This window comes from Molossus molossus, unplaced genomic scaffold (assembly GCF_014108415.1).
Source record: "Molossus molossus isolate mMolMol1 unplaced genomic scaffold, mMolMol1.p scaffold_m16_p_3, whole genome shotgun sequence".
Lineage (NCBI taxonomy): Eukaryota > Metazoa > Chordata > Mammalia > Chiroptera > Molossidae > Molossus > Molossus molossus.
In genome coordinates, this window is record NW_023425366.1 from 105,404,918 (window position 1) to 105,429,083 (window position 24,166).

Sequence of the window (24,166 nt, forward strand, 5' to 3'; positions counted from 1 at the left end):
TATATGCCCTCCTTCGTGGAAACATCTGGGAGGATAAAGACATGGGTTTAGGGAGCGGCACGCAGTGGGTACTGTTGGATACTTAAGTAGAAAAGGCTGGAAGGGTTTAATATTGGAAATTATTTGAATAATTTAACCAAATAATCCAATCAGAGGAATCAGATTTCCTTCATCAGAGTATCTCGGAGAGACATGAGCTAGGTTTGGCAACGTGTACAAGAGCACCGACAACGAGGCGGCTGTTCCCGGTTGTGAAAGCTTCCTGGCAGCTCTCCTAGAAGCGGTTGCTGCACTTGCACTTTAGGCAGCGCTGTGCTCTGGGCGGGACCGGGCAGGCCAGGCCTCGGCCTTGCAGCAAGGAGCAAGCCTTCCGGCGGGGGGCGGGGCCTGAGAAGCTGGCCTGCCGTGCCCAGGGCCGTGGCCTGCACCCAAGGTGCACATTGAATTTGGCTCCGAGGAGTCCGATCTGCTGAGAAATCGTGACACCCACATAAAACCTTTTATACCAGCGACACAACCCCTCCTCTGGCCCACAGGCACCCAGCTCTCCGCCAGCAGCACAAAAGCGGTTCTCACAATTCCTTCTTTGTTGTGTCAGTGGGGCGAGTTTGAAATGAGGCAGCAACTGCGCTCACCTCTTTCATGTGTTTCCGACTCATGGGAAACAGCGACGGCAGGGCTCTCCCGGGAGGGACACAGGAGGCTCCAGGAGGAGGGGGTTCAGGGAGGGGTGGCAGTGTCACATCGCTTCCTAGCCTCGTGATCCTGTCCTTCCTGCTGGTTAGCAACACTGCTTGTGTGAATGAAAGAAGGTAAGAGGGAGCCATAAAGTTAAGAATTGAAATTTGTCATGGTATTAAGTTGAAACAAGTCCCTTAAAACTTTTATGTGCTTAAAAAAACAAGGCCTTCGTCCCCTACACCCACCCCCATCTCCTCAGGTTCGACTGCTGCTGTGATTCTTCTCTCCTACTTGGAGACAGGTGTTTCTCCATGACACCTGGGGGCCCACCTGGCTGCCACCCCCAAGAGCAGGGGGCAGGATGCTAGATCTGGCACAGGGCCAGAGCCAGGGATGCAGGTGGTTGCCTTCAGTAGTGGCCCATGCATGATGGCTGTTACCTCTGTGACCCTCAGGGTCTTTGTGATCAGGTTCGGAAAACTTGGGGAGTGAACTGACCACAAGTCACATTGCTTATTTTCACATTTTCCAAGGTGTTTTTGTGTATCTTTTTTTTTTTTTTTATCCTTACCCGAGGACATTTTCCCATTTTTTGTTTAGATAGGGTGGGAGAGAGAGAGAGAGGAAGAGAGAGAGAAACATTGACACGAAAGGGACACATTGAGTGGCTGCCACCCGCACAACCAACCAGGGCTGGGGACAAACTGCAACCGAGGTACACGCCCTTAGCGGGAACCGAACCCGGGTCTCTCTGGACTGCAGGCCGATGCTCTAACCACTGGGCCAAACCGGCCAGGGCCCAAGGTGTTTTTATATTTCTTCTTGACCCTCACAACCCTGAGGTCAGCTATATAGAAATCACTGTCCTCTTTTTGTTTTTAAATCCTCACCTGAAGATATTGTTCCATTGATTTTCAGATAGAGAGGGAGGGAGGGAGGAAGAGAGAGAGAAACATCGACGTGAGAGAGACACATCAATTGGTTGCCTCCTGCAGGACCCCAACCAGGGCCAGGGACCAACCATAACCGAGGATGTGCCCTTGACCAGAATCAAACCCGCAACTCTGGTTCGCAGGCTGACGCTCTAACCGCTGAGCCAAACCGGCCAGGGCCACTGTCCTCTTTTTAACAGATGGGAAATAAGCTCAAAGAGGTTAATGACTGCTACAGGGTCACATTTAGAGCTGGAGCCCAGGCCGTGATTCCACAGCTTTCTTTATCTGTATTAACAATTTACTGGGGCCAGAAGATTCTACCCTAAGCTAATACTTTTGGTTTTTTTTCTTTATTGATTTTTTTTAGAGAGCAAGAAGAAGGGAGTAGGAGGGAAAGAGAGATGGAAACATCGATGAGAGAGAACATGGATTGGCTGTCTCCTGCATGCCCCACTGGGGATCAGGCCCACAACCTGGGCATGTGTCCTGACCAGGAATCGAACCAGCAACCTCTTGGTGCCTGGGTCAGTGCTCAGCCACTGAGCCACACCAGCCGGGCAGCTAATACTTATTAACACTGTAATCATAAGTGTTAAAATATATTAATACAGTAGATGAAATTTGACTTCCTAGGATGGAAGGCCTGTTTTACAGAAACCTCATTCCATTTTTATTTTTTATTTATTTATTTTTTGGTACATGCCCCTAGTGAGAACTGAACCCTGGACTCTGGCCCGCAGACCGACTCTCCCACCGCTGAGCCAAATTGGCCAGGGCTTGTTTCATTTTTTTTTTTTTCCTCACCCGAGGACATTTTTCCATTTTTTTGTTCAGGTAGAGTGGGAGGGAGAGAGAGGAACAGAGAGAGAGAGAGAAACATCGACGTGAAGGGACACATCGAGTGGCTGCCACCGAACGACCAACCAGGGCCGGGGACAAACTGCAACCGAGGTACGCGCCCTTAGCGGGAACCGAACCCGGGTCTCTCAGGACCGCAGGCCGACACTCTAACCGCTGAGCCAAACCGGCCAGGGCGCTTGTTTCATTTTTAATGGTCACTGACTCTGGAAAAGTTTTAGTACTAGTTAGAGGATTGTCCAGTACTTTGCTGATCAGTTTCCAATCCTGAACATATTTCTGTTTTTGTCTTCCTTTTGAATTTTTACTGAGCTTATTTAGGCATATCATATCAAATTCTAAGGATTTCTATAAATTACATAAATCATAGTATGAACAGCCCTGGCCGGTTTGACTCAGCGGTTAGAACGTCGGCCCGTCGACCGGAGAGTCCTGGGTTCGGTTCTGCTAAGGGCATGTACCTCAGTTGCAGTTTGTCCCCGGCCTCAGTTGGGATCTTGCAGGTGGCAACCAGTCGATGTGTCTCTCTCACATCAAAGTTTCTCTCTCTCTTCCTCTCTCTCTCCCTCCTGTTCTATCTGAAAAAAAAAAAAAAAGAAAAAAAAAATGTCCTCGGGTGAGGATAAAAAAAAATAGTATGAATAGAGACACTGCTCTGCTTTCTGAGGGTCCCATGTACTTTCTAATTAGAACTGACAGTCTCCGTACTTTCTATTCCTTCCTTCCGTTTCTCCCTCTCGCCTTTTACTTCCTCCCTCATTCCTTCTATTGATTCATCAAACATACCATTATTCTTCTTAAATGTTTTCACTGATTTTAGGAAGGGAGAGATAGAAACATCATCGATGAGACAGAAACATCGACTGGCTGCCTCCCATACTTCCCCAAACATTGTCAGCCCGAAACCCAGGCATGTGCCCCGAGGGGAAATTGAATAGGCAAACTCTTGGTGCAGGGGACGATGCTCAATCCAGAGTCACACCAGCCAGGCAAACACATCAATTGAACATCTATGTCTCAGCCAGAAACCGAAAGTATAAATGTAAAGAAAAAGTGTAATGCAGAAATGAAAAAGGATCTTTCACAGTCATGAAAATAAGAGAAAAGGAACAGGTTCCATCAAGTGATCATTTGGAGCAGAGCAAAGTGCAGGTTGACAAGGGCTTTTAAAAAGTAGAAGGGGTGGCCCGGCCAGTGTGGCTTCTGGACTGAATGTTGTGCTATGGACTGAGAGGTCCTGGTTTGATTCCCGGTCAGGGCACATGCCCGGGTTGCAGGCTCGATCCCCAGTACGGAGCATGCAGGAGCCGATGGATGTTTCTCTTTCTCCCTTCGTCTCTCGTTAAAAAATTAATAAAAACATATTTTAAAAAGATGAATTGGCCCTGGCCGGTCTTGCTCAGTGGTTAGAGTGTCAGCCTGCGGTCCAGAGAGACCCGGGTTTGGTTCCCGCTAAGGGCACGTACCTCGGTTGCAGTTTGTCCCCGGCCCTGGTTGGGTCGTATGGTGGCAGCCACTCAATGTGTCCCTTCACGTCGATGTCTCTCTCTCTCTCTCTCTCTCTCCCTCCCACTCTACCTGAACAAAAAATGGAAAAAAAAAAATGTCCTCGGGTGAGGATAAAAAAAAGATTAATTGGCTTATATAAGTAATATTCACCAGACTTATTCCTTAATGAATGGAAAACGAGATTGGAAGTGTTGAACATTGCCAGTGAAAATTAAGAGTGGGACAAAAAAATGCAATTTATTCTACTCTGGGGGTTTAATAAAAGGATTTCACAAAGTGGGCAGGAAACGCTAAAAGAAAGTGATACTTTGATAAATTAGCTTAACAGAATGTTCTTGTCAAAAGTCAGCATGTTGCTAAATTAATGATCAGTTTTCAGACTTCATCTGACCCTCTCGCAGCAGCATTTGACACAAGTGATCTCATGTTTGATGGACTTTCAAACTTGGCTTTCATACCATCTCACTTTCTTTTTTGGGGGCGGGGGGAGCAGTTTTTCAATTTAGCCTTCTGTGTTGTTTCACTGCTTCTTTTTTTAAAAATATGTTTTTATTGATATTTCAGAGAGAGAGAAAGGGAGAGAGAAACATTGCCTCCTACTGCAGATTGAGCCCACAGCCCGGGCATGTGCCCTGACCGAGAATCAAACCGGGACCTCTTAGTCCATGGGACGGTGCTCAATCCACTGAGCCACACCGGCTGGGAGACCCCTTTCTTGACTCTCTTCCTATTTTCCTGGTGGTTTCTCCTTTCCTGGTTCCTCCTCATCTACTGCTTCCCTTGGCACCAAGAACCAGTTACAGAAATTCTGAGTCGAAGATAATCTTAAATGTCATGGTGTTCAACCTCCCCAATTTACAGATGAAGGAACTCAACACCAAAGAGGGTACGTACTTCATCAATGAGCAGAGCCTGCACTTCAAAGAGCCTGTTCTTCTGCCGGCAGCCCCAATCCCCAAACGCCACAACACTAGCATGGGTACACACATGCCTGTTCCCAAAGCACCCTACCAAGTGACCACAGGGAGGTGCTGACAAGCTCACTTAGTATTTTACTTTACAGACTCACATATGCTCACTGAACTGGGACAAGCTACAGTATTTTTCAAGAACAACAGGGTCATTCTCAGCACAAGTTCATAAAAAAGATCGCAAACGTAATATGTGAAAAGTCAGAGAATTTTATTGACTTTTATATGTTCTTGGAGAAAATCATTCACATGTAAAAGTTTGAAATTTGATGAGATTTATTCACACTTAATTTTATACATAAATTATCTGAGGGTCAGACATAATTTCATTTCAAGAGGACTTTTACATGATTACATTCACAAAATTGGCACACTATATTAAAAAACTAAATCAAACAGAGCTAGACACGTATGCAAATTTATGCCGATGTAAATCTCAACACCCACCACTCCTCATGCATGATCGTGGAAGTATCTACTGTGAGCTTACTAGACTATTAACACAGAATGTCTGAGGTCATGAATGACTTACAAAACAAAACCTCTTTCTCTAGTGCTTCTCGTTTTGTTATAGAAAAATATTACAAATAAAAATTAGTGCTATTCAAGTTGTTCATTTCAAAATCACATATGATACAGGTTCAAGCCATCTTTGCCTCTCATGTAGAGATATCACGACCCGCTGTGTGAGGACTGAACTAGAGCAATGTGCCTTGGCAGCCACTGCCAGCTTAGGAATGACACCTTTACTATGCCAACTGATTGAAAGTGAGAGTGAGTTAAAACATACTCAGGTACTGGGTTTACTCATCATTTGTTCCTAGTCTGAGACTCAAAAAAACTGCCAGAGAAACGACAAAATTTGTATTTCTTCCTGATACAAGAAATTTGTCTAAAATCTGTAATTGGTAGACAGATTTGCTTTGTTTAGAGGCATGACTAGCTTTTCTTCATGGTTAGATTTTTTTTTGGTACGTGCCCCTAGCGGGAACCGAGCCCGGGACTCTCTGGTCCACAGGCCAACGCTCTAACCACTGAACCAAACTGGCCAGGTCTTATGGTTAGATTCTCATTTAGAGATGATTCTAATAGAAATTTGGGTCTCTTTTCCTGGAGGCTGGGAGGAGTGGTACCATGTTATAAGGTAAATTCAACAAACCCAGGGATATTTGAAAGAGGACCACAGAGTGCTGTTACAACCACATTGTAATAGTTTCCTTTCTTAGAATTATGTCAATTTTAAAGAAAAAGGGTCTCTCATAAGCTATATACAGCAGTTTACATTTCAGTGTTTTTCATTTGATATACAATTAAGATTAATTTGTGACAAATACTTCCCCATAAATTTATGTAGGCACATCTAAGTTCTGCAGCGTTACTGGAGGGGTGAGGTCTTCAGGGGGATCATGATTCTGGATTCCATTTCCTGAATAAGCGGAACTGAAAACAGGACCAGGATTACTGTGATTGTTCTTTTCCGAACAGATAATGGCAAACAGACATCAACAAACAGGTTGTTGAGAATGTTCAGCGATTATGCTGCTTGAAATCACAGAACAGAATATTGGAAAACATAGCACTGACCCAGGGTCAGAAATATACAAGATAATGACAGATCAGCTAGCATCCTATAAGAAGTTTTTTTTTTTTTTTTCAAAAAAATTTTTTTTTTTTATCCTCACCTGAGTACATTTTTTCATTTTTTTTTATTCAGATAGAGTGGGGAGCAAGAGAGAGAGAGAGAGAGAAAGAAACATCAATGTGAAAGGGACACATCGAGTGGTTGCCACCCGCACGACCCAACCAGGGCCAGGGACAAACTACAACCGAGGTACATGCCCTTAGCGGGAACCGAACCCGGGTCTCTCTGGACCGCAGGCCGACGCTCTAACCGCTGAGCCAAACCGGCCAGGGCCCTATAAGAAGTTATTAAAATTATAACTGATTCTGTCTGGATATGTGTTTCATTTATAGGAAGTTAGGAAAATCTGTATTATGAGAAAAATTGTGCTTTCTCGAAAGGTTCTTTGAACTAAAATAAATTTATATAAAACCAAGTAAAATTTCATTTGACTATATTCCCACAATGTACTTGTAAAACTCACTGCAGAGTAAAACACGCCTCTGAAAACTGATGAAAGAGTAAGAATAAGCAGCAAAGGTACATACAATTATATGACTTTTTTAAAAACTAAAATACTTATGTTCTAGAACAAATTACTCTTTGACTTTCTTGTTAGTACATGGACTTAAATGTACTTGACATGCAACATGGTCGGTACTTATTACCTGTATTGGTATTGCTGGGTTGTATTCAGCTCTATTGTTTTTCTTATAAAAATCAAGCAGCCATGATTTCATAGTATACACATATAAGGGTATACATGCACGTATAGATATGCATGTATTTATGCAAGCATACATATGTATGGAAAGTCTAAATATCAAATTAATTTTCAAAATTACTTTTTAATTGATGTATTAAATTGCAATGTTTTTGTGAGAGAACAGTTCTGATGAGAAAGGGAAAGCTTAGAAAAAGTGTAAATTTTCAGAGAATGTAGAAATGTGCAAAAAAAGTAATGATGTAAAATTTACAATATACAAGGGTCTGAAAACTGTACCAACCACATAGGTGAAAGAATGAATATTCTTCGTTGAAAAAAAGTCATATAACTATTAAAGAAAAATTTGACTCTCCCCTCCCAACCTTGTAATTCACCATCTAGAGGAACATACTATTTTTAAAATATACACAGCTTCAAGGTGAAAGATCATAGAACAATTAAGATGAGAAGAATAGAGTATGTTGTGCCGTTAGAATATTACCTGTATAATATACCAATTCTTCCCAGCCATGTTTATGCCACGCTGCATTCCGTATGTCTTCCCTTGTCTGGAGATCCTTGTAAGCTGAAAATGACCACACAGAAGAAACAAGACGTAAATGGAACATAATGCCCTGCACCCCACTGCTACACCATTAAGTATGGAGTCAGCTGCCCATCTAGTTTTCTCAGAGACTACTTTGGAAATTTAGTATAGACTTGGGGAAAAGTAAGGGTTAAGTTTTAAAGGCGGGCCACTGAAATTCATCTCTGCATATCTCAATACATTTCTGTATAAAGCAGGAAGTGGGGAGGGAACACCTGGACACAGACTGGGGCCAACAAAGGAGAGTGGAGAAGAGCACGGCCTCAGACGCAGGTGCTGCAGTGGGCCACTCTCCGATGCTGAAGTGCCAGCTGTTCCTGGCTGCTGCCTGTCTGCGTGGAGGAGGGTCTTGGTTGACTTCTCCCCTTGCTGTTGCTCTGTGAAGTCTCGAGTCTTCCCCACAGGGCAGAGATACGGGCTCTGCCCTGTGCTCACTAAAGCCGGCCAGGGCTTTGCCATGCACACCCTCGAGCCTGCCCGTGTGCAGTTCCAGACTCCTTCACCTGGGAGCCCCACGCAGACATGCCGCAGGCACTGATGTGAACGGAGTTTGTGCTCGGCTGCACCCCCGCTGGGAGCCGGAGCACATGGTGACCCTGGCCCGTCAGTCCGCCCGGCCTGCTCGCACGTGGAGCATGTCCAGGAGGCGTGCAGCAGCCACTCGCAAGGCCTCTCCAGGCTCACAGGAAAGGGAGGGAGGGGAAGAGGTCTGACTTTTTGGTTTATATCCTCTGAACAGACCATACGCTATTTAAAAAATAAAAACTACTTCACCCCTACCCCAAATCTATAAAAGTTAAATTAGATTTAGTAGAATCTTAAGAGGCAGGGACACAAATCACATTTCTTAATGATGTTTCCATACCTACTATATTTGAAAACTGACACCTACGAGGTCAAATCTCAGCTAGCGAAACACCCCAGGACAAGGCTCCCCTGGCGGTCGTGGAGCTGCGGGCTACTTGCGGCATCTGTCATTTGGTACAGGGCTTTCAATCTCTTAAATGCCAGGGAAACCCTGCGTGTGCGACTGAGCCGAGCACCTGGTCCAAGCAGTAATTGGTGGGGTGGGGTGTCCTCCCCAAACCTTGAAGGTTTATGGGGGTGGGGTGGGGGTTTCCAGGAACCAACTTTCCCATTCAGACTTAGGTCCCTGGCAGGTATTCTGCCATTCAGCCAGTCTGAACTATTTGTAGTTTTCTGAGCACTTTTTATAATTTCCCATGTCTCCATCACTGTTCTAGCCTTTCCTTCCCACCTTTACCTGTCAACCCCATCTAGATCCTGAAGTCTACCTTTTTTTTTATCCTCACCAGAGGACACTTTTTTCCCCCATTTATATTCAGATAGAATGGGAGAAAGAAAAGGAAGTGGGAGAGAGAGAAACATTGACGTGAGAGAGACACATTGAGTGATTGCCACCGACATGACCCCAACCGGGTGGGGACAAACTGCAACTGAGGCACATGCCCTTAGTGGGAACCAAACCCAGGACTCTCCAGTCCGTGGGCTGAAGCTCAAACCGCTGAGCCAAACCAGCCAGGGCCTGAAGTCTACCTTTTATTAATTTTCGCCACACACAGGTAACTTTGTATCCTTTGCAGTGTGAGGAGTACCCTGTGTTACAGACCACACGCTGCCTCCTGGCAGTCATTCACATTTGCTTTATCCCTCATTAGATAAAGGTCACCATATCTTTGGAAGCCAGACATACTAACACAGCAGGCAACAGGTTGCGGTGGGATCAAACAGGTCAAACTAACACCTTAGTTAATTGATATGGTCTGGAAATAAGTTATGCTTTTCATTTTTTTAAACTTTAATAACCATTTACAAATGTGCCCAGAATGTTCTAGCAGTATTTATACCAAGCTATTACTGAGACCCAGTTCCTATTCTAGCAGGGAGACAGACAGCCACAGCTGTGACTACTGTGGCTCAGGAGAGTGACATGCACTTGGTGGGGGGAGGGGGGACATCTGAGTCAGGCCTGAAAGACACCAAAGACGGAAAAGGCCAGAGAAGGGCCTCTAGGACCACAGAACAAGACCTCAGCAGGCTGCGAGTTCGCGGGCAGGGAGCCGTCTTCCGGTAAAAGGCAGAACTATCTCCGAGGGGCAACGCGAAGGGCCCAGAAAGGATGGTAGGGCCGCTCGGTGACAGGCACGCAGCAGCTTTATCATCTTGCTTCTCCCACGGTTGCTGACTTCACTGCTCTACTTCCTTTCACCATCATCCCCTCTTGGACAATCAGTTTACCAACAGTCTCCGGACACTTTTGCTGCTGCCTCTTATTCTAGACATCCCAGAACTTACCTTCCATCTGTGACATCTGGATTTGCTACAGTGTTTAAGATTACTAGCTATACTGCCTAGTACAAATTATTTAGTAATAAACTGTGAAATCCCAGTAACAAAAAATGAGGAAAAAGACAATAAATACCCCAAAGATGATGCACCATATACAACTGCCCAATCTGAGAGAAGAATCCTCCGACAGCTTCATCACCGTCCTGTCTGAAGCGAATTGCACGAGCCCTGCAAGAAAAACAACAATGTTCAGATACTGAGTTAGGGATGTTCAAAAGAATGTCAATTCCCTCCCCACTCTGAGCAAGTTTTGCAGAATAAGACTAATTGCTTTTCAATTATCAGATGTAAACAAGTTATTTTAATGTACACAAAATGTAAATGTACCTTTCTATACTAGTCATTTTTGTGAGTGGACAATAATTAATGACTATTAAATATGTGGTTGCATTGCTGACTCTCACATAAAATCAAGAAAGTTGGCAAAGGATAGGGCCAGTGAACTTAAGCATTGCTTCTCCAAGGACTCGCTGAAAGTGAGGGAAACGGATATGAAAACACCCGAGATGTCAGGAGACAGGGACCGACCACCTTGCAGGAATGGGGTTTGAGATGAAGGAAGCACACCTTCAGAGCAGCTGGAGACTGAGCTCCTTGAACTGTAAAGGGGAGCTGCAACCTCTCGGGAAGCACACAGGACCATGAGTGGAGCTTCTTGGCAATATAGCATCACGATCGAAACAGAAGACACCTCTTGGTTTTTCTTCTTACCAGAAATAACCATTAGGAAAACGAGTACCAAATGGCCTTCAATGCATACTATGTGTGAAGAAAAGTGTGTACTTATGTTGTGTCTGTGTGTATAACATGAAACTGATTAAATTGGCATTTGTCTTAAACTCCTTAGGATTTCCTGTTGCAAAAGCTATCAGCTCTTCAAACACCTTCTTTCGTATTTTCATATTTGTTCCAGGTATTTTATTTTTAAATTTAGTGCTGCTTTGAAATCCTAAAGTTATTTTTTAAATGTTTGTATTTTCAAAAGCAGTTTTCTAGAATCAAAGTTGAAAAACTCTCTATCAGCACTGCCCAGGCTTTGGCTGAAGTCTCAGTCACACCACGGTTCCAGAGTAGGCAGGACCTGGGAAGATGGATTCATTCTGATTCATTTTGAAGAGCCGGAGGCACATGAACAAGCATACCCATCTACTAACACGTACAGTGAGAGACATAACTCTCTAGGGACAAGATTCTGAGTTGCCTTGATTGGTGCATTCTTTTCCTGGAGGCAAATTTCAGAGCAGCTGAATTAGAACATCTCCAAAGGGGTCGGGGGCTCTGGGATTAGAGCAAGGGCAACCTGTGGTGGAAGTAAGGAAGCCAGTCTTCTGAAGATCACTTCATAATCCTAGGCTCATCCACCACGTGCTCGACTTCACGAGAGTGACCCAAGCATTCAGGTTCCTTTCAGGTGAAGGAGGGATCTATTGCTATTACTCGCAAATGATATTACATTCTTTACCTTTTGCATTTAGAATGAACTGATCAATATCTTCACAAAAATTACAAATTTGATTGGTAAATTATTGAGATTAAGCAAATCACATTAACGTGCATTCTAATTCGGAAGGAAAAATACTCTTTCATTGATAATAAATATTCAGGATTATTCATTTCATTCTGAATTTTTCCAATTCAGTTACAGTGGGCAAAGAAGACATACTTGCCTTAGCCTGGTAATAATCAGAAGCATGTACTGAAGAGGAGACCACCATCTGAAATAGTTACCTATGTGCCAAAATATAAATTGAACGCTGAACTGACTTTTTAAGTAATTTTTAAAATAACTGAAGAATAACCTCAGTACTTCCTTGTGGATTCCATGGTGGGCAAGTTTCAATTTGTAACATACAAAAAAAATAGAACAATCCTACTCTGTGAATAACTAAATTACATATACAAGCCCCCTTCCCCTCTTAATAAAATGGTGCCTATAATAGTTGTTAATGAGGCAAAGCAGAGTTTGACACCCCAAAATATGCCTTTTGGGACATTATTTTAAGCAGGTTATTTTTAAGAAACCAAAGACTCAGGAAAAACCTCTAACCTTTCCCCTAACTGCCTAAAAGAATTTAGAGGACCTGCTACAGGAAGGGAGCTATTATCAGAGATAACAATAGGGTAATGTGAACTAAGTGCAACAGACAGGGAGGGACTTAGCAAGGCCTGTTTGATCAAAGTCCTCTTTGTATCCCATAAAGATGGCCCAGCAAGCACTTTTTATTTTAACCAAATGTTTGCTTTTTCATCTCCATGTGAATTGCCTTCCTGTCCTTTGAAATCCCAAACCACAACTGCCCCCTTTTCCTTGGCTCAAGGAGCCTTACCTGCCAGATCTGTCCTAGGGTCTCATATTCTTATGGAACCCTCATATACATATACATAATACATTTGGTTATTATTTTCTATTAATCTTTTTGAAATTTATTTTAGAAAAAGAAGAAGGGAGAGGGAGAGAGAGAAACATCGATGAAAAAGAACACTGATTGGTGCCTCCTGCATGCCCCCCACTGGGGAATGGGCCCACAACCTGGGCATGTGCCCTGACCAGGAATCGAACTGGTGACCTCTTGGTGCGTGGGTCGGCGCTCAACCACTGAGCCACACCAGCCAGACTCTATTCATCTCTTATGCTAATCTGATTATTAGTCCAGCCAGAACTTAAAAGGGTAGGAGGAAAATATTTTTTTCCCTCATATATATAATCAAATATCTATTTCTTAGTTTTCAAATTAAAAGAAATTCCAGCTGGCATTCTCTAACTTTTGATGACCTAAGAAGAAAAGATTCATTAGAAATAAAGATCACAGAACCATTTTTTTGGAGATCTTAAAAATTAGAAGAGATCTTAAAAATTCTTTAGTCCAATGCTAGCAATTCTGTAACAGAGAAAAGGAGAGCATAGATAAGTTGAAAGTAAGTAAAAGTCACAGGCTCTCCTTTAAAGATAAATATTAACCAAGGGTCTATAGTTGACAAATGGCCAATAATCTATTCTTGTATCCCTCATAATTATTGAGGTTTTATATTATTATATCTTTGGTTTGTCGTTTTCTCTTATTACAATAGTCAGGATTTCAAAAAACAACATAAAATTATAATGGTGAAAGTTGGTAGTATTTTGCTGTAATGGTAAAGAGCATGCTTTTGCGTTTCACCATTAAGTTTATTTTACTTATTTATTTTTTTGTGGTACATGCCCCTAGCAGGAACTAAACCCGGGACTCTTTGGTCCGCAGGCCGAAGCTCAAACGCTGAGCCAAACTGGCCAGGGCCCATTAAGTTTAATGTAGCTGTTAAAATGGAGAGATGGGTAGTCTTATCATTTAAATCAGGGCCAGCAGACCACAGATCTTGGGCTACCTCTCACCCTCTGCAGCTCATTTTTATGGCCCAGGGGCTAGGAATGGTTTTGACATTTTTAAGTGCTTGAAAAAAAAAATTAGATAAAAAAAATCATTTCGTGACACATGAAAAGTATGAAATTCAAATTTCAGCATCCATAAAGTTTTGTTGGAACACAATCACACTTATCATTTTCAAACTGGCCACGGCTGCTTTCGCAGTACATGAGCAGAGTTAAGTAGCTATGACCAACACAGCGTGGTCCGCAAAACCTGTAATACACACAACCTGGACCTTTACAGAAGAGTCTGTGCCAACCTGATTTAAATAAAATGTTCCCTATTCCTAATTTTAGTGTTTTTCTTAAAAAATTATAGTGTCTCTAATAAAACATGTCAAATCTTATCAAATGCCTCTGAATGTGAACTAAGATGATTTTTAAATTGTTTTCCTTTTAATGATATTTTTACCATTCATCTAGATTTAGTCATTTACATTTTATTGTATTTGCTTCAGATCTTCTCAAAAAGAAATGAACACAGCAGGTTCCTTTCATTCCTTCTCACCTCCATCCTCTTCTTTCCTCCCCATCAGTTACTACTCTTTGGAAACAGACTCTCTTTTGAATACGAGTCTTCTTGTACATGGTTTCATATTTCTATTTCATACGTATGTATCTATGAACAACAGTTATATCTTTTTATATAACTTGTTAAATATCTTATTTATATAACTCTTTTGTTGTATCTTCTTAAAGTTTAAATAAAAGACATGATGTTGTACATATACTTCTTCAACTCTTCCTCAAGGCGATGTTTTCCAGATCAACGCTAACAGGTACAGATCAAGTGTACTTTAACCACAGTATAAAATTCCACTGCATGAATATACTGCAATCTTTCCACTCAGGCATATAGTTTGTTTACAATTTGGCAACTGCAACTGACTTTTCTTTTCTTATGTGACCACTAGTTTCTGCCATCCATTCAACACTTACTGACCACCCAGGATGTGCCAGGCCTTGTAGACAGCTGCTGATATGGACACTGCCGGGGTATGATAAATGCTCTAACCAAGGCATGGAAGCAATGTGCTGGGGGTGCAGAGGCCAGAGCATGTGTGTTGGGCACCTAATTCCAGCCTGGATTGTATGTGTTAATCAGTTTCCTCACTTTGAGTTATCCTTGGATTTGTGTATAAATTTTCTTTAGTGAGATACATCATTAGTAGCTTTATCAAGTTATCATTTACATACCATAAAATTCACATAAGTGTATAATTCTATGCTTCTTAAGTAAATGTACAGGCTTGTGCAATCATTGCCACAACCCAATTGTACTCATCTGCAGTCACTTCCTGTCTCCACCTGTAGTGCTAGGCAACCACTAATCTTTCTGTATCTATAAATATACCTTTTTTGGACATTTCATCCAAATGGAATCACAGATTATTTACTCCTTAGTATTGGACTTTTCATATAGCATGTTTTTGAAGTTCACCTACGTTTGTAGAATGTATCGGTTCATTCATTTTTATTGCTGAATAGTATTCCATTATATGGATATACCATTATTTCTTCATTCATTTGCTGATGAGCATTTAGCTTGTTTCCACTCTATGGCTATTATAAAAAATGCTATCTATGATCACTGTGTATAAGTTTGTATGGATGGCCCTGGCTGGTTTGGCTCAGCGGTTAGAGCATCGGCCCGCGGACCAGGGTCCCGGGTTCGGTTCCTGCTAAGGGCACGTACCTGGGTTGCAGTTTGACCCTGGCCCTGGTGGGGGTTGTGTAGGTGGCAACCACTTGATGTGTCTCTCTCACGTCGGTGTTTTTCTCTCTCTCCCTCCTGCTCTATCTGAAGATAAATGCAAAAATGTCCTTGGGTGAGGATTAAGGAAAAAAAAAGTTTGTATAAATGTATGCTTGATTTTCTTAGATGTATACCTAGGAGTACATAGTCATGACCTGGGTCCTATGGTAACGTTATTACCTGTCTTTTTAGTTATAGCCATCCTAGTGGGTGTGAAGTTTTACTCTGCATCTCCAATAACATGTGCATATTAGGCATTTATATATTTCCTTTGGTGAAATGTTTATTTAAATCCTTTGCCCATTTAAAATCTTTTAAAAATTTTTTATGGTTTATTTACTTTTATTATGGTAAAAAACACATAACATTAAATTTACCTCAAATGTTTTTTTTTTTTTAATCTTCACCGGAGGACATTTTTTTTTTTTTATCTTCAGATACAGTGGGAAAGTGGGAGGGAGAAAGAGCGAGAAACATCAATGTGAGAGAGACTCATCGAGTGGTTGCCACTCACACAACCCCAACCGGGGCCGGAGACAAACTGTAACCGAGATATGTGCCCTTAGCGGGAACCGAACCAGAGCCTCTCTGGTCCACAGGCCGATGCTCTAACCACTGAACAAACTGGCCAGGGCTACCTCAACTGTTTTCAACTGTACAATTCAGTAGTTCCAAATATATTTCCATTCTTGTGCAACCAATCTCCAGAACCTTGCAAAACTAAAAGTTAATATGCATTAAACACCAACTCCCTTCCACCCAGCCCCTGGCAAACACATTTTCATTATTTGTTTCTGTGATTTTTGAGTACTTTAGATACTGTATGTTAGTGAAATCATACACTATTTGTCCTTTGTAACTGGCTTATTTACTTAGCATAATGTCCTCAGGGTTCATCTATATTATAGAAGGTAGCAGGATTTTATTTTTAAAGGCTGCATAATACTCCATTATATGTATATACCACATTTTCTTTATCCATTCATCTGTTGATGGATATCTGGGTTGTTTCTACCTCTTGGCTACTGTGAATAATGCTATAATGAACATGGGTGCAAATATATTTTTGAGATGCTACTTTGAATTCTTTTGAATATATACTCAGTAGTGGGATTGCTGGAGCATATGATAATTCTATTTTTAATGTCTGAGGAACTTCTGTACTGTCTTCCGTAATGGCTGCATCATTTTACATTCCTACCAACAATGTACAAGGTTTCCAATTCTCTGGATCTTTGCCAATACTTGCTATTTTCTGTTTAATAGTCGTCCTAAAGAGTATAAGATAATATGTCATCATGGTTTTAATTTGCATTTCTCTTGTGATTAGTAATGCTGAGCATCTTATCCTATACTTTTTTGGCTATTTGTTTATATCTTTGGAGAAGTACCTATTCAAATTCTTTGCCCATTTTTTTACTGAGTTGTCTTATTATTGAATTGAAAGATTTCTTTATATATTCTGGATATAAGTCCTTTATGAGATATATGATTTGCAAAATTTTCTCCCAGTCTGTGACTTGTCTTTTAATTGTTAAAATTATGTCCTTTTAATTACAAAAGTTTTTAATTTTGATGACTTGTTTTTTATCAATTTTTTCTTTTGTGGATTCTGATTCTGATATTATATCTAAGAACTCTTTGCTTAAGCCTATGGTTTCTTCTAAAAGTTTTATATTTAGTTCTTACAGTTAGTCTACAATTCATTTATTTTTTTGTTAATCCTCACCCAAGGATATTTTTCCATTGATTTTTAGAGAATGGAAGGGAGGAAGAGAGGAGGCAGGGAGGAAAAGAAAGAGAGGAAAGAAGGGAGGGAAGGTGGGAGGGCAGGAGGGAGAGGGAGAGAGAAACATTAATGTGAGAGACACACTTCGATTAGTCGCCCCCTATATGATCCTGACTGGGGCCGGGGATCGAACCTGAAACCCAGGTACGTACTCTTGACTGAAATGGAACCCATGACCCTTCAGTCCATGGGCCAACACTCTAACCGCTGAGCCTAACTGTTCAGGGCTACAATTCATTTTTGATTAATTTTTGTATATAAAGTAAGGTAGGAGCCTAAATTTATCTTTTTGCAAAGATATCCAATTGTATTAGCATCCTTTATTGAAAAGACTATTTGTCCCCATTGAACTGTCTTGGTACATCCTTATTGAAAACTAATCCTCTGAAGTTTATTTCTAGACTTTCAATTATATGCCATTGATCTGCACGTACCTGTCCTTCCTTATGTCAGTAACATAGTGTCTCTGATTTCTCTAGCTCCACAGTCAGTTTTGAAATTGAGAAGTCTGAGTCCTCCAACTTTGTGCTTCTTTTCCAAGGTTTTACCTATGTTGGGTCCTTTGCATTTCCAAAGCCTGCTGGAACTTTGTTGGAGACTGTGTTGAATCTATAGATCAGTTTGGGGTAAAAAACTGGTATTGTGCTACTTAAACTAAGAAAAAAAAGTAGCAACCCTATCATTTTGGTGCTTTATGTGAAAAAAGCAACATTTCAAAAAATATAATGTTCAAAGAAGAATATAAAATAAACTCATGCAACATTGTTGTTTTTCTTAAGCGTCCTCTCTCTCAAGACAGATATGCTAAAATATTTACGGACAAAATGGTTATGTTGTCTAGGATTTAATTCCCAATAATCTGGGTTGGGGAAGTTAGGCCTAAGCAAGATTGGCCATGTGTTGATAATTACAGAGGCTCAGTAATGGGTATGGAAGGGGGGAATCCATGGTATTATTCTCTCTAGTTTTGTGCATATTTTTAAAATTTCATAATAAAAATGTCAAACAACACAACAGTCTAGTATCAAATCACAGTATTTCCTCAGAATTTATTCCTAGAATTAACATGATGGCCTAATATAATCTATTAATAAGACTTATACAAACTCACCATCTGGTAATATACTCACCAGTAATTGCCCCATTCAATCATAGTTCCTGGCTGAAAGAGATTTGGATTTTGGTTTGTTAGTTCTTTTGTAAAAAAATATGGAATAGAAGTGAAATATAACAAATGAAAAAACTAACTTAAAAATTAACTTTTAATAATGTGAGATGTAACAAATTTTCACTATGTTCACACTTATCCCTAGTGGAAATAATAGTCTACGGCTTTATATAAGACAACATACAAGGTGGGGCAAAAGTAGGTTTACAGTTGCTCATATGGAAAATAATATAATAATTAAGAATAAATTCTGTTTCATGTACTCACAACTGTAACCCTATTTTTGCCCCATCGTAAGTCATCCAGTTATGGTTCTCACTTCCAAGGCTAGGCCCATCCTCCAGATGTATTTAACTATTAAACTGTTATTACCCATTCAGACTTTATTGTGAAATTTAAAAAATTCAAACTTGCCCTGGCCAGTTTGGCTCAGCGGTAGAGCGTTGGCCTGTGGTCCAGAGAGACCCGGGTTCGGTTTCCGCTGAGGGCACGCACCTTGGTTGCAGTTTGTCCCCGGCCCTGGTTGGGACTTACGGGTGGCAACCACTCGATGTGTCCCTTTCACGTGGATGTTTCTCTTTCTCTCTCTCTTTCTCTCTCTCTCTCTCTCTCTCCCTCTCTTCTTCCCTCCCTCCCTCCCCACTCTATCTGAACAAAAAATGGAAAAATGTCCTCGGGTGAAGATAAAAAAATAAATAAATAAATAAAAAATAAATAAAAAATTCAAACTAAGTAAACTTAATAAGGACATCACTTTATTTTTCCAGTATTATGGTATTAGATCACAGAGATCTAATGGTATGTATACCTTTGAATAATGTTGCTATCTGGGCTTTCTTGCTAGTAGTCACTTAGTGGGCAAACATCTAGAAAGTCTTCCAAAGTATTATTTAATTCCCTTTTAACCTTACAGTGCTGTACAGTTTATTCAACAGTCACATGTTTATTGGTTGCTCTAGTTCAGTTACATTACATGCTATATATTGTACCTAGTTCTGCATTTTAAGTCTTTCCTCTTAAGAATAGAAATGCTACATGATGTCAAATAATAAATACTATGCAAGATTATAAAAGAAAGAGCTTAGCAGAAGAGAAAGTGAGAAATTAAGAAGATAAAAAAAAACAAAAAACAAAGAAAGAAAATAAGAGAAGGACTGGACAGGGGAGAAAACAAGCCAATCAAAATTTAATGCCAAACACATCACAGAATGCACACTCAACTTTTTTTGTCGGCATTAAGGGGTACTCATGCTTCTCTGCAGAAAAACGAGAAAACAGTTCACTCATATTTCAGTACTTACTCGAAGTTGGTAAGATCTGAGCTCATATATATTAGGTCCTGACCGTGGAACAGGCTCATTCCAGAAACTGAATTCTAATAGCAGCTGATTCTTCCTAGAGAGAAGCATGTTGCTTCTTGCCTTCCGGAATTCAAAAAATTCCTTTGAGTGAAAAAATGTGCTCATGAAATCTTCTGATATTTATACATAAGCCCACTTTAGTAACATTTATGTTCCTTCTATAATACTATTATAAAGAGGGTCCCAGTTGCCCTGAGATAGTCCCAGTGTACATCTTATCAAACCGGCATAATGACTATTAGCATTCCCTTTCATGCCCAAGTGTCCAGGTTTAGATGACAAGCTACATGGCCATCCTAATTATTTAAATGACAATATAAACAAATGTAATTTCCCACTTTTTTGATTCTCCTAACAGTGTGGGACAGCATAATAACAGAGGTAACATGAAGACTACAAACCATGAAAGAATTGGGAACATTTGAGATCTTCCTTCCTGGCATGTCATCAGTTTGGCTCAGATAAACTCATAAAAATTGAAAAAAACATAAACAAACCCCCCCAAAAAATCAAAGCATCCAGAGGCCATTATAGTTAGACTGGGAAGCTATACAAAAGGTTTTCTTTCCTAATAACGTATGGCTGTTAAAATTCTCTCCACTGACATGTACATATTAGTGAAGGGAGGGGAGGAGAGCAAACTGAGTCCGAGGTAAAGAATATGTGGTTGGAAGTTCCTAAAGCAGGTAAATGTTAGTTAACCCAGGGGCTGACTGTCTAGAATGCTGACTTATTGGTTTCCAAGTACCATAAGTACAACTGACTTTGACAATAAGAACTGTTACTTTAGCCCTGGCCAGTGTGGTTCAGTTAGTAGGAATATCATCCCATATATCAAAAGGTCATGAATTCGATTCCCGGTTAGGGCACATGCCTAGGTTGCAGGCTGGGGCATGTATGGGAGGAAACTGATCAATGTTTCTCTTTCTCTTTCCCTTCCTTTCTCTCTAAATATCAATGAAAAATGTCAGGTAAGGATTAAAAAAAAAAAAAGAACTGTTATTTTAATAGTAGTATAACTGGTTACTTTATGTTTGCATATATCAAGAGTCCAAATAATAAAATTTTTACTACAAAAACAGTTACTAATAGTAAAAAACTGATGACAAAAGAGTCATTTAATTCTGTACTAACATCTACTATATCATTAGTGTAAATAAGTAAACATTCTTCAAAATCATTACCTGACTTTGTCTGAGTTTGCTCATGACCTCCGTGAGCGCGGGATAGCCTCCTTCATACCTCCAGAGGTGGACTGGAAGATATATTAAAAGATAGCATACACTTAGAGTTTCATGATATTCTTACCTTGCAAATATTCTAGATGTGCTTAACACAGTACAAAAGTACAATGCGCCATGTGTTGGCCTATGAGTTACACTATAAAGTTACAATAATAGATTCAAACATTAAAACAATAAAAAAGTTTTTGCAATGAATTACTGAAGAAATGACTTTAACCATGAAACTAGACTGAGACTTTGAAAGCTTTGATTAAAAACAAGCATTCAATTAAATATTATTTAAAGGCTTAAGAAACAAGTGTTTATTCCAAAGACTTCTGCTTCCTACCAGCTTGATCCTGCTCGCCATACCACGTGTTCCAAGTCCCCACCAAAGTACAAGGGTAATATTTATCTTCATGAATCTTTGGCAACACCTCTTGACTTAAAGAGAAGAGATAGCAACACCAATTAAACAACCGACAAAATTATACCAGGTGGACAACACACGATCAGTAACAGAAAAAAGGCCACCTACTCCATGTTCTGATAACTGACCTCAAAATATATTGATAAAATCACATGCAAAGTTAACCTTTTAACTGAATTCTGTTCTAGTCCGATACCACACTTATCAGAACCTTAGGTTTCTGATACCCCCAACTATATTGTAAGCAATTTTAGTATAGTGATAAAAATGATAAAGAAGAGCCAAAGGTTCCAAGATTCTAGAACTATGGGTCTACCATTTGCCATTCCAGAAAGAAGTACTTAAGAATGGTGATGCTTATAAAAGCTACGTTTTGCTGGTTTCAAAGATAGGAAGAATGAGAGAAATGGGAATAGTAGAAAAAGAACATGGGATAAATAAGAAAGGGGAAAAAGTGTTTAGGATAGGGGAGACAACAGAAGGGGCATAATAAGGCAGCAATCAGGGGGCAGAGAAAAGTCTGCCTTAAATAAGGAGGGAAAAGACAGATCCAGAACACAACACAACTTCAATAGTTCCAAAGGGCATCAACGTGATAGAAGAATCCAAATGAAAGATGTAACATAAATAATGAGGTTCAATTCAATCCAACCGAGGGGATCTGAGAGGTACCACAATCCCACATTGGACACACCACCCATTCCACTACCCCTGACTGTACAGCAGCAGAGGCAAAGCCATGCCAGATCATGGCAGTGTATTAACTAAACATAGGTATCGGAGCTTGGTTCTATGGAAAACTTTGTACAGTTCAGATTCTAAGGCACAGGGAAAGGCAAAGAAAAGAGATATAACTAAGTTATTCCAAGAGAAAAGCTAAAGTCTGTATACTTTTTGAAAAGAAAAATTATGATAAAAAAAGTACAATACAGGTTCAACAATGGATGAAAAAAGATATCAAGGATCAGAAATGGAACCTGTTCAAATTCCTTGCTGACACTGAGTAATAGTAAACTAGTGGTCACCACTAGAGGCTGGGACACCAGGACTAGGTATATACTAACAGTTAACAGAGAAAAACTCAGAATGGTCTCATGTCCAACTAAAAACCCATAAAAGCAAATGCCACCCTTCAAAAAAATACACATGGTATGGTCATTGCACTGGCTCATATAGACTTATGTTCAGAACTAAGAGGAGATTAATGCGCCCTGGACGGTCTGGCTCAGCAGTTAGAGCATCGGCCTGTGGTCCAGAGAGAGGAGATGAATGGAAATTGGGGTGGGGAAAGATCGTTAGGGAAATGGAAATGGGCCTCCTTTATGCCATGTGACACGAGCAAGAGGTAAACAACCCTGAACTGGAGCTAATGTGGAAGAAGGAAGCCTCTACAAATGACCCAGGTGGGGTCAAGGAAGGCGCTGAGGCATAGGTTTTTCACCAGTACAAAGTCATATATAGATCTGCTGCTAAGCCTCTCTGTTGGAAGCCCCAGACCTGCTCTTGGAAGCCCTGGCACTACCTGAATGGCGTCTGCAAGGCAGGTAGTACCTGTACCCAGAACTGGATGGGTTGGGAAGAACCTCGTTGTTGGGGCCCAACAAACCAGGCTGAAAACAAGGAGTTGCTGAAGTTGCAGAGGAAAGAAAAAGACAATACAATGAAAGAGAAAACAGAACCCAAGTTGATCAATTTGACAAACTTTTGGGTAATGGATTGCAGGGTGGGGCGGAAGTACAGGTACAGCTACAAGTCCAGGAAAGAGTACGGAAGAAGGCTATTTGGAAATAGGGCTCAACAGGTTGAGAAAGGGAGATAGAGAAGGAAATAAGCAGGGAGATCTAAAATACGTGTCAAATGAAGAATGCATAGCCTTTAGTAACTAACTAATCACAAAGAACTAAGAAAAGGGTTAAATAAAACCATGGTGAGTGACACACACAGGGATGTTGAAAGAACAAAGGGATTCTACCTGTTAAGTTTGAAAGAAAAACAAGATATCCAAATAGATATATGAATAGACAGAAATCTGAGATAAGAGAGGAATAAAAACAGGACAGGAAAGATAACCCAAGAAGTATCAGCATGGAGAAATAATTTCATTTTATGAGAAAATATCTAGAAGTAAGTATCTATTTTGTTTTAGGGCATTTTTAAATAAAGAGAACTGTGCTACGGTAAGAAATTCTATGCTAATGTTTTATCTCACAAACCATGATAGAAAATAAAACAGATTTTTGTTTCTGAAAATTATGCTGATTCTGGTGACAAAATCATCTGCTTTCTTATGAAAGTAGCAACTACTAAAGGTAAAAAAAAAAATGCTTTCTAATTATATTTGCTCAAAATTGATCATTAAAATACTATTTCTATTAACTTAATTAAGAACTGATATACTTACTTTTCTCGCTAGTCTAAAAGTTTACAAATTCTCTAAGAACATATGAATCTCAAATCATGAGAATCTGCTGAAGGGACCTGAATCCTGGCAAATGGAAGATTTGGGAAGAAAGGCAGCTACGTTCAAATGGGACAGCTTTACTTAGAAGTATAATTGGAAACAATGGAGGTCATGGGGACAGGTCTAATTCCTAACACTCAAAGCTGTCCAGAGATGGAGTGTAGAATGTATTTAAGCATAGGCAGTCAGGAAGATTTGCAGAAAGGACTCAAACCCTGGATGAGTTGATGGACTACGCAAACTTGCAAGGTTCCTTCCAACCCTGAGAGGCTAGTAACATTCTAAGGTTTGACATCTTATGTGATGATTTACTGTAG

General features: G+C 40.5%; 1 protein-coding gene across 3 annotated transcripts in view; it reads right to left on the bottom strand.

The window, feature by feature from the left end:
- Positions 1 to 5,144: 5,144 nt before the first annotated feature.
- Positions 5,145 to 24,166, bottom strand: part of NIPSNAP2 (nipsnap homolog 2) — a 28,008-nt gene continuing 8,986 nt past the window's right edge. The window contains exons 4-10 of one of the 3 annotated variants that reach the window (XM_036280582.1): positions 21,308 to 21,402; positions 20,920 to 20,990; positions 19,676 to 19,816; positions 18,337 to 18,368; positions 10,332 to 10,426; positions 7,784 to 7,867; positions 5,145 to 6,394 (exon numbers count right to left, since the gene is read on the bottom strand). In XM_036280582.1, the coding sequence (XP_036136475.1) occupies positions 6,330 to 6,394; positions 7,784 to 7,867; positions 10,332 to 10,426; positions 18,337 to 18,368; positions 19,676 to 19,816; positions 20,920 to 20,990; positions 21,308 to 21,402 (583 nt within the window). In that variant the 3' untranslated portion in view covers positions 5,145 to 6,329. The remainder of the gene's footprint in view (positions 6,395 to 7,783; positions 7,868 to 10,331; positions 10,427 to 18,336; positions 18,369 to 19,675; positions 19,817 to 20,919; positions 20,991 to 21,307; positions 21,403 to 24,166) is intronic. The other 2 variants (XM_036280584.1, XM_036280583.1) reach the window with 2 other exon arrangements.